At 44.4% G+C, this 16,449-nt stretch overlaps 1 protein-coding gene across 2 annotated transcripts in view; it reads right to left on the bottom strand.

Moving 5' to 3' along the window:
- The window catches only part of FES (FES proto-oncogene, tyrosine kinase), a 172,552-nt gene that overhangs the window by 61,584 nt on the left and 94,519 nt on the right, over positions 1–16,449 (bottom strand). For both annotated transcript variants that reach the window (XM_030189652.1, XM_030189653.1), the window contains 3 exons: positions 14,098–14,220; positions 12,338–12,524; positions 7,868–7,945 (listed from right to left, as the gene is read on the bottom strand). In XM_030189652.1, coding sequence (XP_030045512.1) covers positions 7,868–7,945; positions 12,338–12,524; positions 14,098–14,220 — 388 coding nt within the window. The remainder of the gene's footprint in view (positions 1–7,867; positions 7,946–12,337; positions 12,525–14,097; positions 14,221–16,449) is intronic.

The raw sequence follows: 16,449 nt of genomic DNA, 5'->3' as shown, positions 1-16,449 counted from the left end.
ACCTCCTTATCTCCAATTCCCTAGCATGATGGCTATTTTGATTTTTGTTTTTTTTATTCGCCCAACAAAAATGACTTAACAAACTATATAGAGTATTCAAATCCTTCTGCAAGATCCTCAACGGCAACGTCTGGAGCACATAAAGCCAACACGGAAAGTGGATCATCTGTATCAGACTCACCCTAGCCATTAACAACAATGGTAGATCTTTCCAGCATCCCAATTGATGCCACGTGGCTTCCAGAAGAGCCGATATATTAAGACGGTAGAGTTCCCTAGTCTCCATTGACAGCCAAATCCCCAAGTACCGAAATGAGGTATCCACCCTATGCCTGGAACAATCTTCCCTCAAACATATGCCATGCCCCCTCCCTACCCATCTTCAAATCTCTGCTTAAAACTCACCTTTTCAATGCTGCCTTCGGCGCCTAACCGCTCTAGAAATATGAAATGGCCCAATCTATCCACCCTATCAGATTAACTGCTCACTCGTCCTCCAATCTATCCACCCTATCAGATTATCTGTTCACTCGTCCTCTAGATTGTTCACTTGTCTTTTAGATTGTAAGCTCTTTGAGCAGGGACTGTCCTTCTATGTTTAAATTGTACAGCACTGCGTAACCCTAGTAGCGCTTTAGAAATGCTAATTAGTAGTAGTAGTAGTTATGGCCACATCTGTATGACCAGTACTACCTGTTTCATCTCTGATTGTAATTATTTTGTGCTGGCCACCCTTTGACCTGACCAGCCGTGCCAGAAGTCTACACGCCTTATTACCGTATTTGTATAACATATATCTAAAATATGTCAGTGATTTGAGGGCCTGCTGGTGCAGAAGAGTGTTTAGTGCTGTTTGACGATCCAGCATCTGTTGCCCATGCCTACCTGCATAAGAAATGCCAAACCTCTGCCGGGCCCGGCAAAGAAGGGTCCCAAGTCTCAAGATTTCCCTATCCCTTGCTCTCTCAACACAATGGGAATAGCTTATTATTTCCCTGCGAAGCACCGCCTTCGCCGTTTCCCAATATAATATCGGGGTGTGTCTCATGTGCTGCATTAGCTCTCTTATAGTTCCTCCAACAGCCCACAATCCGCTCCTGGAAAACAGAATCTTTATAAAGATCTAAGGGAAACATCCACCTTTTTCATCTCATTTCTATGGGCCCACAGATCCAATCCATCCATACCCAGGTGTGATCTGAGATAACATAGGGCCCTATTTCCGTTCTCTGCACCTGTCCAAATTCTTTCCGAGATACCAGCAGATAATCTATATGCACTTGGGTGCCATGCACCCTCGACAAGTGAGTATAATCCCTATCAGAAGGATGCAGCTCTCTCCATATATCAACAAGGTCCAACAAGTGGCCTATCTGTAGTAAACCCTTGTTAGCGTGATAGGAAGCAGAGGGTGCCGGCATGGACTTATCTACCCCTGGGCCCCATACTGAGTCACCCCCCACCACCAAAGGAGTCTAATGACACCAGCCTATTGAGAACCGTTTGGTAGAATTTCCTATCATACTGATTTGGGGCGTATAAGTTTCAGATAAACACCACGCGGTGATTAATCGTTGCTTTAACCAGAATATATCTCCCCTCTGGATCTGCCGCCAGAGTCTGCACACTCTCCGTCACCCCTTTCCTAAACAAAATGGCTACTCCCCCTTTTTTGCCCTGGGCTGCCGCACATTCCCCCACCCACCAAGTTCTCAGCTTGGCATGTTCCAAATTGCTAAGATGCATCTCCTGTAGCAGGACAATATCAATTTTATGTCTATTTAAATGCTGTAAAATTTTGGATCTCTTTTCCGGTGAGCTGATCTCACCCACATTCCAAGTTACCAGTTTCACCATGATACTAGCTCAATTAAGGCCTCCTTATCAATGATTACCAAAGTGTAGCTTGGGCAGGGACATCCCAGTCATTGTCCCCCCACTCTCCATCCATACCACAATATAGACCCAATCTCCAGCTCTCCCATGGATCTCCCCTTGTAATTGGTGCCATTTCTATTTCGGACCCTGTTCCACGTCCAGTTTTGGTTTCTGGGTTGTTGGAACAGGCTCCTGTGGATATTACCTTGGCTGACATATGGAAGTCCCTAACAAGGGTGAAGACTATGCTACAGAACTCTGATAGTCAGCTTTGGGCTTATAAAAGCTTCAACAATTACATTCTGGAGTTTTGGACTGTACCTAGTGCCTCTAGACTATTGAAGCTTAAGGTGAAACACTTCAGGCGATGTCTTCTCATAGTATTAAGGGCAGCCTTCTTCTCCATAATAAATGTGAATCCTTGGGAAATATGTATAAAGCCAGGAATCTTAGGATTCTTAATTTTCCTGTTACTCATTTATTGTCTCCTGAAATATTGTTTTGCAAATACTTAAAGGAGATGCTGCCCTCTCTGTAGCAGATTCTTTACAACTATAGAATTTGTATTATTTACCTCAAAGAAAGATTATTCAGAAACCTGAGGGAGAAACATTGGATATATTAGACTCTGAAGCTGAATTCAATCTAACTAAATTCTTAGAGTTTTCTCAGGCTGAGTTTACACATCGAGCAATTCTTTTGGTTACTTTTTTTTTATTTATTTTTGTTACATTTGTACCCCACGCTTTCCCACTCATGGCAGGCTCAATGCGGCAGGCAATGGAGGGTTAAGTGACTTGCCCAGAGTCACAAGGAGCTGCCTGTGCCGGGAATCGAACTCAGTTCCTAAGTTCCCCAGGACCAAAGTCCACCACCCTAACCACTAGGCCACTCCTCCACTTTTTTTTGTTTGAAGCAGATAAATTTATGATTTTGTGTGTTTATTTTAAGAATAAAGTTGCTTTATTATGTGGCCAAAAAGTATGGATCTTTCTTGATGTGGCTAGAGCCGCCACACAGGTCAGAAGGAAAAAATTTCTTACCATGAAACCACGACTCCTTGCATTGGGGGTGGGGGGGGGGGTTATTTATTTTTTTTAATTCCCATGCAAATGTTTGGCAACATTTCAGGTCATAATTATGTTTTTTTTTTTTTTTTTTTATCCTGGCCACCTAGAAAATGTCCTTATGGAAAAAGGAATCGGCTGCAGGGATCAATGTAGGTAGGGAGTTGTAATTAGATAATTAGCTCTTGTTTGGTACTATTTGGTACTAATATTATTGGTACTTAATTTCTTATTTTATTATTGTTAAATTTGCCATTAATGTGGGCTGGAATGAATATAAATATATATATATATATATTTCCATTTTTTTTGTTGTTTTTCTGTCTTGGTAATGCTGAAAAATTTGTTTCTTTTTTGAACTGATTAAATAAAGAATTAAAAAAAAAATCTAAATCAGCCTCTTCCATCACAGCCTCAAGATCTAAAACCTTAATTCCCGTACTTCGGGCATTAGTATACACTGCTTTCCAGGCGTTGCCTCTTTTTCCCAATTGTGTAGAGGTATTTAATGCTTCACTTATATGAGGGATTGTACTTACCTGGAGGCTTTGATCACCCTGCCCCACTGATTCTAGTTTAAGGCCCTCTTAGCCAGTCTGCTGCTGAAAACACTGATTCCCTTCTTTGATAGTTGGACACCATCTCAGCTCCGCAGCCCTTGGAAAAGCACCTCATGGTTCAGGAGGTGGTAGAGAAAAAATTTGTAATAGAAGTAAAAAAAAAACAAAAAGTGTAGCCTAAATTCAGCCTACGGTCTGTGCCCTGAAAATGGCAAGGACATATCAAGGTCAGGTATACATATATAGCACGTACGAGTTCATCTTGTTGGGCAGACTGGATAGATGGACTGAACAGGTCTTTATCTGCCATCATCTACTATGTAAATTCAGAGGATCCTTTGTGGCCAGAGGATGGTAATGAAACATTGGAATAACCTGTTTGAGGCAGTGATTACAGTCCCCAAGGAGTGATGGTAAAACAGCATTGGGTTTCCAGGACAGCTAGGGTGATGATCTTGGAGAGTCCATAATATATAACCCAAATTTGCAGCCCAATTCTTTTACAAAAGGCTCAATAATCTTTATGGGGGTGAGGATTATTACAAAATTTGGTACTAAGACTGAGAGAGGGTCTGGATGTTGGCATAATAATGGGGGCCTGATAATCAAAGGATTTATTCTCCTAACTGTGAGAATCAGGCTCATAAATCGGCCTCATTGAAATGTTACTAAGGCTGAGTACATAACTTTCTACTCCAAATTTCACTAAATTCCTAAATGTAGAAGTATAAAAAGTGGGTTGGCAACAGAGGTGCATGGGGAGGGGGGAACACAAAAGTTAGGAGCTTAGCACTGATTTTCAGCATGAGGCTCATAAAACCAGGTAAATTAAAAAAATGGCAGCCCTAAATTTATAAGCATAACTTTTAAGCTCCTAAATTAAGATGATTTTTCAGCAGAAACTGGAGCACAAATTTAGAAGCCTAACCTAGGAGTGTATTTCAGGCTCTGCATTTTCTTGTAAGAAGTAAAGTTTAGCACAGCATGACCTAAAATGGTCGATTAGTTGAGATGGTCAAAGCCGTCTTTTTGGCAAATTTTGAGCATGCATGAATCAGATATGGAAGGCAGTGGTAGGAAAAGAGTTGAGAAGTCAGGTAAAAGACAGGGGGAGGGGTAACTGGTTGTTCTGCCTCCGGCAGCCATATACTAATTTTATACTGGAGTCCTAAAATGTGTTTAATGCCTTTACTGTTATTCTCTCTTCTAAGGATTTTTACTGCTACAGTCACTCACTGCAAAGATATATGAGAAACGCATTGTGTTTAATGTAGTCTCACATGTATCGCAGCCGCCCCTGCTTGTTTGTATAAAGTTGTTACTAGTGGTCTATTCTCCTGCAAAGCCCTCCTCCCCTTCTCAGCCGAGCTTGATTCCTTTGTTACCTACTATCATTTCCTGATTATTCTTACTATCTGTCCTGATCGGTCAGATAAGGGTGTGACCTCTCTCTCCAATCAAGGACTGCCCTCTAGGACCACCTCTGCTACCTGGTCTCAAATTCTGTCTCTATTGGTCCTTCTCTCTCTCTCCTGGGCGTGTGGGTGCTGTTCTGGAACTCTCTGACTGACCCATGAGGCCAAACATTCTCCATCTTGTTTGGACGCACATGTTCCTGCTCCCCTGAAGAGGACTTGTCTTGTCTTTTTACCTCGTTCATTCTTTCTCACAAGACATTGCACGAATCACCGTCCCATCTCTGAACCACCTTCATTCACTTATCAGCTCTCCTACCTCTGCCATAAAGCTTCTCTCTCTTCAAATTTCCATCTCCACCCTCCGTTACAGCTCTTAGAACTAAGAAGTCTCTTGCCCTGGGGCATTAGCTTCTGAGAATCTACTAACTGTGAGTAAATTGGCTATATTTATTCAATAAAAGTACATTTCAGAACCCATCTACCTTACATATACTGAAGAGAAAACGACATTGACCCAGACTCTATCTCCCACCTTACCTTCCTCTCTATCACCTATCTCTACCTACCCATCCATCCTATTACTATGTTATACTTAATTTCCCATTTTACATAACAAAATTCTGTGTTACCTATTACTATGTAAGCCGCATTGAGCCTGCTTTTAGTGGGAAAGTGCAGGATACAAATATAATAAATAAATAATTTTAGTACATATCTGCCTTAAGAAGATATTACGATTTAAGAGACAAGAAACACTGGTATTGTCTTGCATGTGGATATTTCTATGTGCGTTTTCACAACATGGACACATCCAATGTGACAGACAATGTTTTTTTTAATGCTGATCTGCCATCATTTAACATATTATGTTACATGTCAGTAAACTGAGGCATCTGGAGATGAATCTATATACTCAGGTCATACAATGTCAGAGGATGAGCAGTAACAAAAAAGGAATCAATCCCTTAAAAAAAAATCTCAATATCGCTTAGTACAAAGACTAGGACCCGCTTCATAGGATGTTAAACGATAATATATTGAGAATATCTATAGGGAATCAGGAAGGGAAAAAGAATTCAGTATAGGCTGCACAATACAGCCGAGCTGTGTTTCAATGAGCAGTTTATGAAACAATGAAAGTATCGGCAAACTGAGATAAGTTTTTCTACTGCTTTTTGAATTTCTGATGCTGGTTATTCCAGATTATTTTGTGAACTTGTTTGGGTTATTTTTCCAGTTTAAGGACTTTTACATAACGCTTATTAGAACGTTGTGGACCTGTCAGCATTTTTATACTATAAAAAGAAAAAACCTTTCATGTTTGATAAATTAAAATAAATGCAGGAAAGGGAGGGGAGTTTTGGCAGAAGTTCTAATGATGTATACAGATTTCTACGTGAGCCGAATTTGCGGCGATTCTCACTGAAACACAGCTCGGCTGCATTGTAATTCTCCATAGAGGGTTATTTCTTTGTTTAGAGGATGAGCAGGACATAAGAACTTGAGAGTCCGAGAGCTCTGCTGGCTTACATCACATCAGTAGACCACACATCTTCTCTAACACCCACGCTGGAGAGCCAGCCTCCACCCTGCTAACAAAATCATTTCCTCTTCATGAATTCCTGTAGAAAAAAGGTGCATCGGGCTTCCTAGTGTAAGTGATCATTGGATAAATGAGAAGGGGCTGACCCTGTATCATGCCAGCGCATCTCATGCTTGACCAAGCCAAAATCTCAAGGCAGCACGTGCAGTAACTAACCTCTGTGAAACCTCAGGGTCACAGGGGTTTGGGCACATTGTGTGATAACTTTTGGATCTGGAATGATGTAGGAAGCGGAAAACTAACGCCACCGCAGGGTGACCCTCTTGCTAGCATCGAGTGGCACTGAATGGTTTAGCTTTGAAAGAATGTTTCTTTCCAGCCCTTGACCAACAGGTTGTAACATGCTCCAAAGGCCATGTAATGTGAAGTATAAAACGAAAAGAAATGTTATTATTATTAGGTACTGAAATGGAACTCACTGCCACGTAACCTGAAATTGGTCTACGAAATGACCAATTTCCGCAAACTCCTGAAAACTTATCTCTTCGACAAAATATATCATAAAGAACAACACGCTTAACTTACTTTCTTTAAGTTACCCAGGAATGTTCTTTAATGTCTTTTGCTTTCACACTATCATGCACCTAATATCTATGGCTTTAACACTATCATGTATTTTACCATCATGTAACCAAAACTTCTGCTAAAACAAATGTATACTCTTTTCTACTTCTAATATTATGTATTTCACCATCATGTACTCAAAACTCGCTGTTAAACCAAATGTACATTCTTTTCTATTTCCAGTATCCACGATGAATTGTAAGCCACATTGAGCCTGCAAACAGGTGGGATAATGTGGGATACAAATGTAATAATAATAATAATAAAAAGGAAAAAAAAAAGAAAATGAAACCCTGAAAAGGCTGCACTGCCCAATCCACTTCCTGTTATACAGCCAGCATTTATTTACTGTCATAATTTTTCGCTCTTTTTCTTTTTCTATAAATATTGATTGAACATTTTCTATTTCTTTGTGAGCATGTTTTCTGTACTATCGCATATTGTAGTTCTTTTTCTATCTTTTGAATTTTTGAATGTACATCGCTCAGTTCTATTAGATCGTTTGGGCAGTATAGAAAGTTTAAATAAACCATAAACCACAAAGGATGTGCTGGTCAGCATTGGGGACAGTTTAAAGCTCTGGTGACAGTCATATCCCCGACCTGGACCCAAAAACTCTTGCACGTACACGGTTACTGATTATTTTCACTTCTCGCTGAGACACTGTAGTTCGATGTACTGTAAATATTTCTACCTTTGGGGAGGAGGTGTAAAAGCGAGGAGGAAGAAATGAGAGAGAGAGAGAGAGAGAAGAAAATGAAAACAAGTTTTACACACTGAGATTCTGGGTCGGAAGAGTCCTGAGATGTGGTTCTTTATTGCTTCCAAAGTTTGGAGTTTTCCTGCTTCCCGCTCCTAGAGCAAAAAAAAAAGAAAAAAAGAAAAAAAAGAAAGAAAAGAGTATTTCAGAATTGCATATTTTAATGAATGGCTCTCAACCCAGTCCTCAGTTTTCAGGATATCCACAATGACTACACAGGAGATAGATTTGCATACCAAGGAGGCAGTGCATGCAAATCTCTCTCATGCATATTCATTGTGGGTATCCTGAAATCCAGACTGGCTGGGTGTATCCCAAGGACTGGGTTGAGAGACACTGGAGCAGAGGAGCTGCAGCTATATCTGTTCAGGATTAATACCCACTGTTGCCAATTTCCAGGGTTTTCATGACATGATGAGCTAGTGCAGTCAGCATTCATATGATGAGCTGCTTATAGCATTAATGTTGGTTGTCTTCCAGGGAAACCAATAGAAACATAGGGGCCAATATTCAAAGTGATTTAAGCGGGCAGGAGCCTCTCCTGCCCGCTTAAATCACTTGTTGCCAACCAACCGCAGATATTCAGCGGCACTAAAGCGGGGAATGCTGCTAAATATCACCTTTGACTGGCCCCCCAAAAAGAGGGCTGGTCAGGGGCGGGTCAAGGGGCGGAGCTGGGGAGGAGTCAGAACATTTGCGGGCACTAGCAATATTCACCTGAGTCCTGTATAAAGACTGAATATCGGGCCGGGACCCGCATAAAAAAAAGTGTATTTTCTCCCTCAGCAGCAGTGTGTGTGTGGGGGGGGGGGGGGGGCATGTTGTCGGGGGGCTGTGCCGCCACGGGAGAGAAAAAATACACTTTTTTAAATGTGGGTCCTGGCTCGATATTCAGTCGTTGGCTGAATATCGGCTGGGCCCATATAAGCTCCAGCAGCCTGCCCACCCAAAATTATGCCCCGATATTCAGTGCCGGTGCCCGGACATGGCCTGGCACTGAATACTGGGGTCTAATTTAGCCAGCGACGATCAGCGTTTAAAAAAACGCTGGCCGTTGGCTGAATATTGGTGGAATAGAAAATGACAAAAACATAGTATCACATGCTCTTCAGTATCAAAGTGTTCACACTATCAGGGACATCTGGGAGTGATTAATCCCCAATACATACAGTCTTGCTAAGCAAAAACATAGGTGCATTATCTTTATGTGTTGCCAAAAATAGATATGACAGCTGGGTGGCTTGGTAGCAGTGCTGTGCAATGTCACTGGAAGGTCCCCGGCTCAGACCTTGTCGGATCATTGCTTTTGATTGTCACCTAGCAGTTTTCTCCTTTGGGCTTCCATCTGAATCAAAACCAATGAGCTGACAAAGTCTGAGCCTCGCTATCCTAGGTACTTCCTCAAGTACACCTAGAGGCTTGTGAGGGAGTTGCTTTTATTCTGTGAGTATGAACACTTTATGGGAGTAATTCACAACAGGGCACCTAACTAAGCTTATTGCATAAAAGCAACAGACCTTTATGTGCCACTGTAAAATAGGATCCTGCAATGACAGCCCATAGCACACCAATGCCCTCATACAAATTTAAACCTTCTCCAAAAGAAATGTGACGGTTCAAGGTTGCTTTTATTTGATTAATTGCCTAGAGCAATGCCATCAAAGCGATTTACACACGATAAAATCACAGATATGAAAAGCAATACAATATAAATAGGAGTGCACAGAGATAGCCCTGCTGCATCTCGTAGGGTTGTAGGGTTAAAGCATCCGAGCAGATAGACAAGGAAGTAACTCAGCTGCCAAAAGCTGACTGAAACAAATGTGTTTTTAACAACGTCTTGGAGAAAGAAAGAGAAGTCTCTGTGCATAGAAGTATGGGCAAGGCATTCCGGAAAGTAGGTTCCACCATATTATACATCATTTTCCAAAATGTCTGGGATGGTACTACTCGGAATAAGGTGACTGGAACGCAAAGCCCGCCAGGGAGCATAGGGATGCAAATAGGGTGATAAAAAACACTGTAGTTCTGTATGAAAGGGAAATGGGTCTTGATTTACTACCTTTCTGTGGTATTTTGCAACTACATTCAAAGCGGTTTACATATATACAAGGTACTTATTTGTACCTGGGGCAATGGAGGGTTAAGTAATTTGCCCAGAGTCACAAGGAGCTGCAGTGGGAATCAAACTCAGTTCCCCAGGATCAAAGTCCACTGCACTAACCACTAGGCTACTCCTCCACTAGCAACATTCCATCTAGAAGCCTGCCCTTGCCGCACAGGCTTCTGTTTCTGTGAGTCTGACGTCCTGCAGGACGTCAGACTCACAGAAACAGAAGCCTGCGCAGCCGCGTTGCTGATCTGCAAGGGCAGGCTTCTACATGGAATGTTGCTAGTGGAATAGCAACATTCCATGTAGAATCTCCAATAGTAGCAACATTCCATGTAGAATGTCAAATAGTAGCAACAAAATCTCAATAGTAGCAACGTTCCATGTAGAATCTCAAATAGGGAAAGGGAAATGGGACTTGTTATACTGCCTTTCTGAGGTTTTTGCAACTACATCCAAAGTGGTTTACATATATTCAGGTACTTATTTTGTACCTGGGGCAATGGACGGTTAAGTGACTTGCCCACAGTCACAAGGAGCTGCAGTGGGAATCAAACCCAGTTCCCCAGGATCAAAGTCCGCTGAACTAACCAGTAGGCTACTCCTCCACTCATAAATACCAAAAGTAATACTTTGTATGTTCTACAGGCAGCCAGTGTTCGACTTTTAACAGTGGGGTCACATGGTCATATTTCACAGCACAGAAAAGTAATTTCACTGCACCGTTTTGTATCATTGCAGTCGCTTGATCTCTTTCTGACAGATGCCGCGGAGCAGAACATTGCAATAGTCTATGCACTGAATAACTAAAGCATGAATCACAACGCGCAATGCTTTTTTTTTCATCAAGTAAATGCTGAAATAAACGTACCTGGTGTTGCTGAAAAAAAAAAAAAACAGGCTTTAACAACAGATGAGATCAGTGGCGTTCCTAGGGGAGCTGACACCCGGGGTGGATCACCGATGCGCCCCGCCCCCCTAGAAAAGCGCGATGCCCCCCCCCCCCCCGGTGAAAGAACCCCCCAGGGTGCACGCCGCTGGGGGGGGGGGGGTGCCGCGCGCCTGCCGGCTCTTTGTTTTCATGCTCCCTCTGCCCCGGAACAGGAAGTAACCTGTTCCGGGGCAAAGGGAGCATGAAAACGAAGAGCCGACAGGCGCGCGGCACCCCCCCCCCAGCGGCGTGCACCCGGGGCGGACTGCCCCCACCGCCCCCCCCCCTTGGTATGCCACTGGATGAGATATGGTCTCTGAAGGAGAGGGCAGAATCCAGCAGCACACCTAGGACCTTGATGGTATCAGTGGGCTGTAGGGACACCCTGTCAAAACTAAGAGTGGGATTTGATACAAATTTGGAAGTGCGTTTCATGTGTACGTGCATACATCATGTGCATTTTATAAAATGCATGCATACATGGTATGCTTTGTCTCTCTATATATTTATAGGTGTGTGCACCAATGTGTACATGTCTACCAAGTGTACACATGAGTCAGGTCAATGGCCTTGTGGCATGCTGAAGATATGGCTTGATTCTTACAAGTGGCTTCTTCTCTTGAGCTTGAGAATTATTTTAGGGGTATTTAATCTTCCAAGTTTATCCAGGGTCCAATGACCCTGGGGGAGGGAAGGGGGTACAGCTGGCAGGGTGTTAACCAGGAAGAACATTATTATTTTTGCTTCGGGAGTGCTCATATCATCATCACGTCCCATCATCTTCCTGTACTGAGCTGCAAAGTGTACTGCAGTCCAGGATTGCCAATGGGATGCCTGAGCTGGAAAAGGGGGGGGGGGGGGGGGGGAGTAAAGGAAGTACAACCTCCAACTAGCGATGAATAAAGACTCAAGACACATTACCTTAACCCGAAGGAGCAGGTGGAGCATAAGCAAACTTCTCTTTGAATATGTTACTACTGAGAAATCTTACTGATGGTTCAACACATCACACTCTGTACTAGGAATGGCCAAAGCTATTTAGTATATGCTACAACCACATCTTATTTTCCATTTTTTTTTAATTATCTTTGTCCCTTTAACTGAGTAAGATCTGTCAGAAAGAAAACCTCTGAACCATGAGAGCACTCTCCCAGATTGAATTCAACAGGTAAAGTAAAAGGTCATCATCAATCAAATCAAATGTGGTGGACAGATCAAATTGCAATAATAGCATTTGTTGACCATGAACAAGCTTTGTACGCATACCAGAGAACTAAGCCCTTACTGCATTCAAATGCATATTCATTGTGAGTGAGCTGGAAAAGACAGACAGACATTCTGCAGTCTTGGAGGACCAGCTTTGACCGTTTCCATCAACTCTGGTCCTCAATGAGCCTCCAAGGCTGCCTATGGTTGCAAATTACCGATAAGGCTGAAGAAACTCACTAGTGAAGAAATGGACTGCTGGTCCTCCTGCAGCTGAAGGGCAGGAGGAGGATCTTCAGATCCAACTTTGTCCATCTTTCTCTGTAGCATGTCCTTCTGGATCTGGAGCTTGGTCTGGGCACAAAGGGAGATCTGAAATTGCTGAAGTGCCTCAAATAGGGCATGACGCTTACTCAACAGGTGCACCCTGCAATGAAAAGCACACGGCTATGATGAAGCAAACCAACATACACTAGACAAAAACCCAGTTCTTTTGACTTGGCGGTTTTGATCTTTGGGCTCTCAGGTCAATTGGAAGCAAGGCTAGGATCTGGCATCCTAAGCCTTCATTTATAACTACTCAGGGATTTCCCCATATTTATATTTCTTTCCTCATTCCCCACTTAACATGCTTAATCTGGTCACCGCAGTGATTCCTGGGCCAGAAGTGATGCACCAGAACTCCTCCTGGTTCCCTGGAATCATGGGGCCTATATCCAGTTGCTAGGTGTCACACTTCCGGGATGACTATCAGGCTTATTTTCAAAAGTGATCGCCGGCAATCTTCCGACATAAATCGGGAGATGGCCGGCGATCTCTCAAAAGCGGCGAAATTGGTATAATCGAAAGCGGCTTTTTTGACACAGTCGCTGCACCGGCGAAAGTTCAAGGGGGCGTGTCGGTGGCATAGCGAATGCAGGACATGGGCGGGCGTGGGCGTGGCTACCAGATGGCCGGCTTTCGCAGATAATGGAAAAAACAAAGCGGCGTTAAGCAGTATTTCGCTGGGTTTACTTGGTCCTTTTATTTTCACGACCAAGCCTCAAAAAGGTGCCCCAACTCACCAGATGACCACCGGAGGGATGACCTCCTCGTAGTCCCCCAGTGGTCACCAACCCCCTCTCCCACAATAAAAAAATAAAAATAAAAACCTTTTTTACCAGCCTGTATACCAGCTTCAAATGTCACACCCAGCTCCCTGACAGCAGTATGCAAGTCCCTGGAGCAGTTTTTAATGGGTGCAGTGCACTTCAGGCAGGCAGACCCAGGTCCATCCCCCCCCCTACCTCTTACACTTGTGGTGGTAAATGTTAAGCCCTCCAAACCCCCCCAAAACCCACTCTACCCACATGTAGGTGCCCCCCTTCACCCATAAGGGCTATGGTAATGGTGTAGAGTTGTGGGGAGTGGGTTTGGGGGGGATTTGAGGAGCTCAGCACCCAAGGTAAGGGAGCTATGCACCTGGGAGCTTTTTTTGTATTAAAAAAAATTTTTTAGAAGTGCCTCCTAGGGTGCCCCGTTGGTGTCCTGGCATGTCAGGGGGACCAGTGCACTACAAATGCTGGCTCCTCCCATGACCAAATGCCTTGGATTTCGCCGGGTTTGAGATGGCTGGCATTTTTTCCATTATCGCTGAATAACAAAACCGGCGATCTGAAACCTGGCGAACTCTAGCATTTGGCCGAACTAAACCGTATTATTGAAAAAAAAAAAGATAGCCGACCATCTTTTTCGATAATACGGTTCCGGCCAGCTGTTGCGCTGCCGCCAAAATAGATCGCCGGCGACGTTCGATTATGTCCCTCTATGGGTCCCTTCTCCCTCCTATTGAACTTCGACTCCACCACATTCCTAACCAACAGGGGGAACAGAAGACAGAACCAGAAAAAATCCTTTGCCTTTCTGGGCAATAGAGCCATTAGACCATCCTAAAAATCTATCCTCATTCTCTTTGTAACTGGCAAATCTCATCTCCCACCTAATCATTCCAAGATACCAACCGCTGTTTCAGGTCTGACATGCGCTCCTCATTCAGGATTTCTGTTTGAAGCTGACTGATTGTCTCCTGTTTGCTGGAAACAGCCTCTGAGACTAAAGCCAGTTCCTCTTCAACTGAGGTCTTTCTGTAAAACCCAAACAGATATCATGTACTTTAATGTAGTCAGTGCCCACAGAAAAGAAATCAATCCACAGTGATCGTGCTCTGCCATCACCATGTGAGAACCAATATATTTACTGTGAGCTACTCTGGACATTGGGTATAGGTGACGTATAATTGGAATTAAATAAACCATAAATAAATGTTAACATACCGTGTTTCCCCGAAAATAAGACACTGTCTTATATTAATTTTTGCCCCCCAAAATACACTAGGTCTTATTTTCAGGGGCTGTCTTATTTTTCGGGGAAACATCGGGGTTGGCCCGCCCGCCCTCCATCGCTCCCGGAACCTTAAACGTCTCCTTTCACCTTTGCAGCAAGCAGCAGCAGGGCAGGCCACTCCTTCCTTCCATGTCCCGGCGTCGCCTGACGTAACGTCCGCGAGGGCGGGGCACGGAAGGAAGAAGAGGTCTGCCCTGCTGCTGCTTGCTGCAAAGGTGAAAGGAGGCATTTAAGGTTAGTTCCGGGAGCGACGGAGGGCGGGTGGAAGGGGGCCGGCGACCTCGGGTGGGGGGGCCGCCCGGGGGCGGCCTTGTCCGGCTCTCGGCGGCCCTGCTTTCAAACAAAAATTTGCTAGGTCTTACTTTCGGGGGAGGCCTTATATCTAGCAATTCAGGAAAACCTCTACTAGGTCTTATTTTCGGGGGATGTCTTACTTTCGGGGAAACAGGGTACATACAAGCCAAAGCAGAGATGAAGGCCGGACCGGCTTAACAACTAGGCAGAACAGGCCAGCACCCAGGGCAGCAGAGAACAGCTGCAATCAAAAGAAAAGGATACGTTCTGACAGCCAAACAAACTCAAAGAACCACTATCATGTGCTTTTACCTCAGGGAGAGTAGACAATTACCCACATATTGTAAATTGCGCTCCACGGGGGTAATTCAATAAAGTGGGTGCTAATATTTACTTGCTAATTATGCATGGAAATGATTAGAATGGCGCATACACATGCAAATGCCAAACTTCTGCCTAAGCGCTCTTCGGGGACACCGGGGAAGGGGGGCAAAATTCCCTGGGCCTCCAAGGGGGACCTGGCACCAGGGTCTCTCTCTTTCTCTCACCTGACGGGACCCAGGTGATTGCGTCCCGACAGGAGCAGGAGAGAGAAAACTCTGGCGCCGGACCCCACTTGGAGGTTGGGGAGGAAACTGATGAGCAGACACTGCAAGACTTCGGGCCAGGGCCTCTGGTTTGGCTAGTGGGGGTCCCCCTCAGCAGGTCTTCCACCAGCACTGCTCTTCACTCTGCCGCATTGCCTGCCAAGCGGCTGCTTTACGCCTCAGGCCACGCATGCTTGGTTTTGAAGCCGAGCATGCGCGACGTGAGAGAAAAAGCAGCCGCAGGGGCAGGCAATGTGGCAGAGTGAAGAGCAGCGCTGGAGGAAGACCTCTTCTGGCAGGGCCTCGGGATCCCTGCCAGGCCCTGCCAGCCAAGGTATTTGCAACTGTGGCGGCCGTGGCAGCAGCAACGATCGTGGAGGGGTAGCGGCCCTGTCCCGGTTCAGTCTGTCAGTGGCCCTGGAGCTCTTCTATAATTATGTGACATCTTACATAGTACATATTTGACAGATGAGCACATATGTAGGCGGAGTCTAGGTGGGACTTACACTTACATGTGTAATACCCTATGGGATGGGTATTATTAGAGTGATAGATTTTTCCAGAGCCCTGGAGGGAGGGAGGTCCCTGCTAGAGGGCCGGAGTAGTAGGATGTCGCTGGGTGGGAGGAGGCCCAGCCCATGGGGAATGGTTTTGAAATAGAATGCAGGGGAAAAGAGTTGCCCTTGTAGAGAATGACATGGGGGGGAGGAGTTGCAAAGGGGATAAAGGTCGGAATTATGCCCATGAGGTCATCTTTGGTTGTCTGATGGTCCCCTGCCAAGAGACCAGGAGGAGAAAAGGGGAATCCTAAGTGAGGAGTGTGATCACTGGCTGTAAAGAAGGGTTGAGGTTCCTGAAAGCGGCAACCGGATAATAACCGCAAAATAAGATCAAGAATATTATAATGCCTCTGTATCGCTCCATGGTGCAACTTCACCTTGAGTATGGTGCTCAATTCTGGTTGCCATATCTCAAAAAAAGATATAACAGAATTAGAAAAGGTTAAAAAAAAGAGCAACCAAGGATGGAACTCCTCCTTTATGAGGAAAGGCTAAAGAGGTTAAGGCTCTTCAGCCTGGAAAAGAGACC

Source organism: Microcaecilia unicolor, chromosome 1, assembly GCF_901765095.1.
Source record: "Microcaecilia unicolor chromosome 1, aMicUni1.1, whole genome shotgun sequence".
Classification (NCBI taxonomy): Eukaryota; Metazoa; Chordata; class Amphibia; order Gymnophiona; family Siphonopidae; genus Microcaecilia; species Microcaecilia unicolor.
This window is presented reverse-complemented; position numbering and strand designations above follow the sequence as displayed.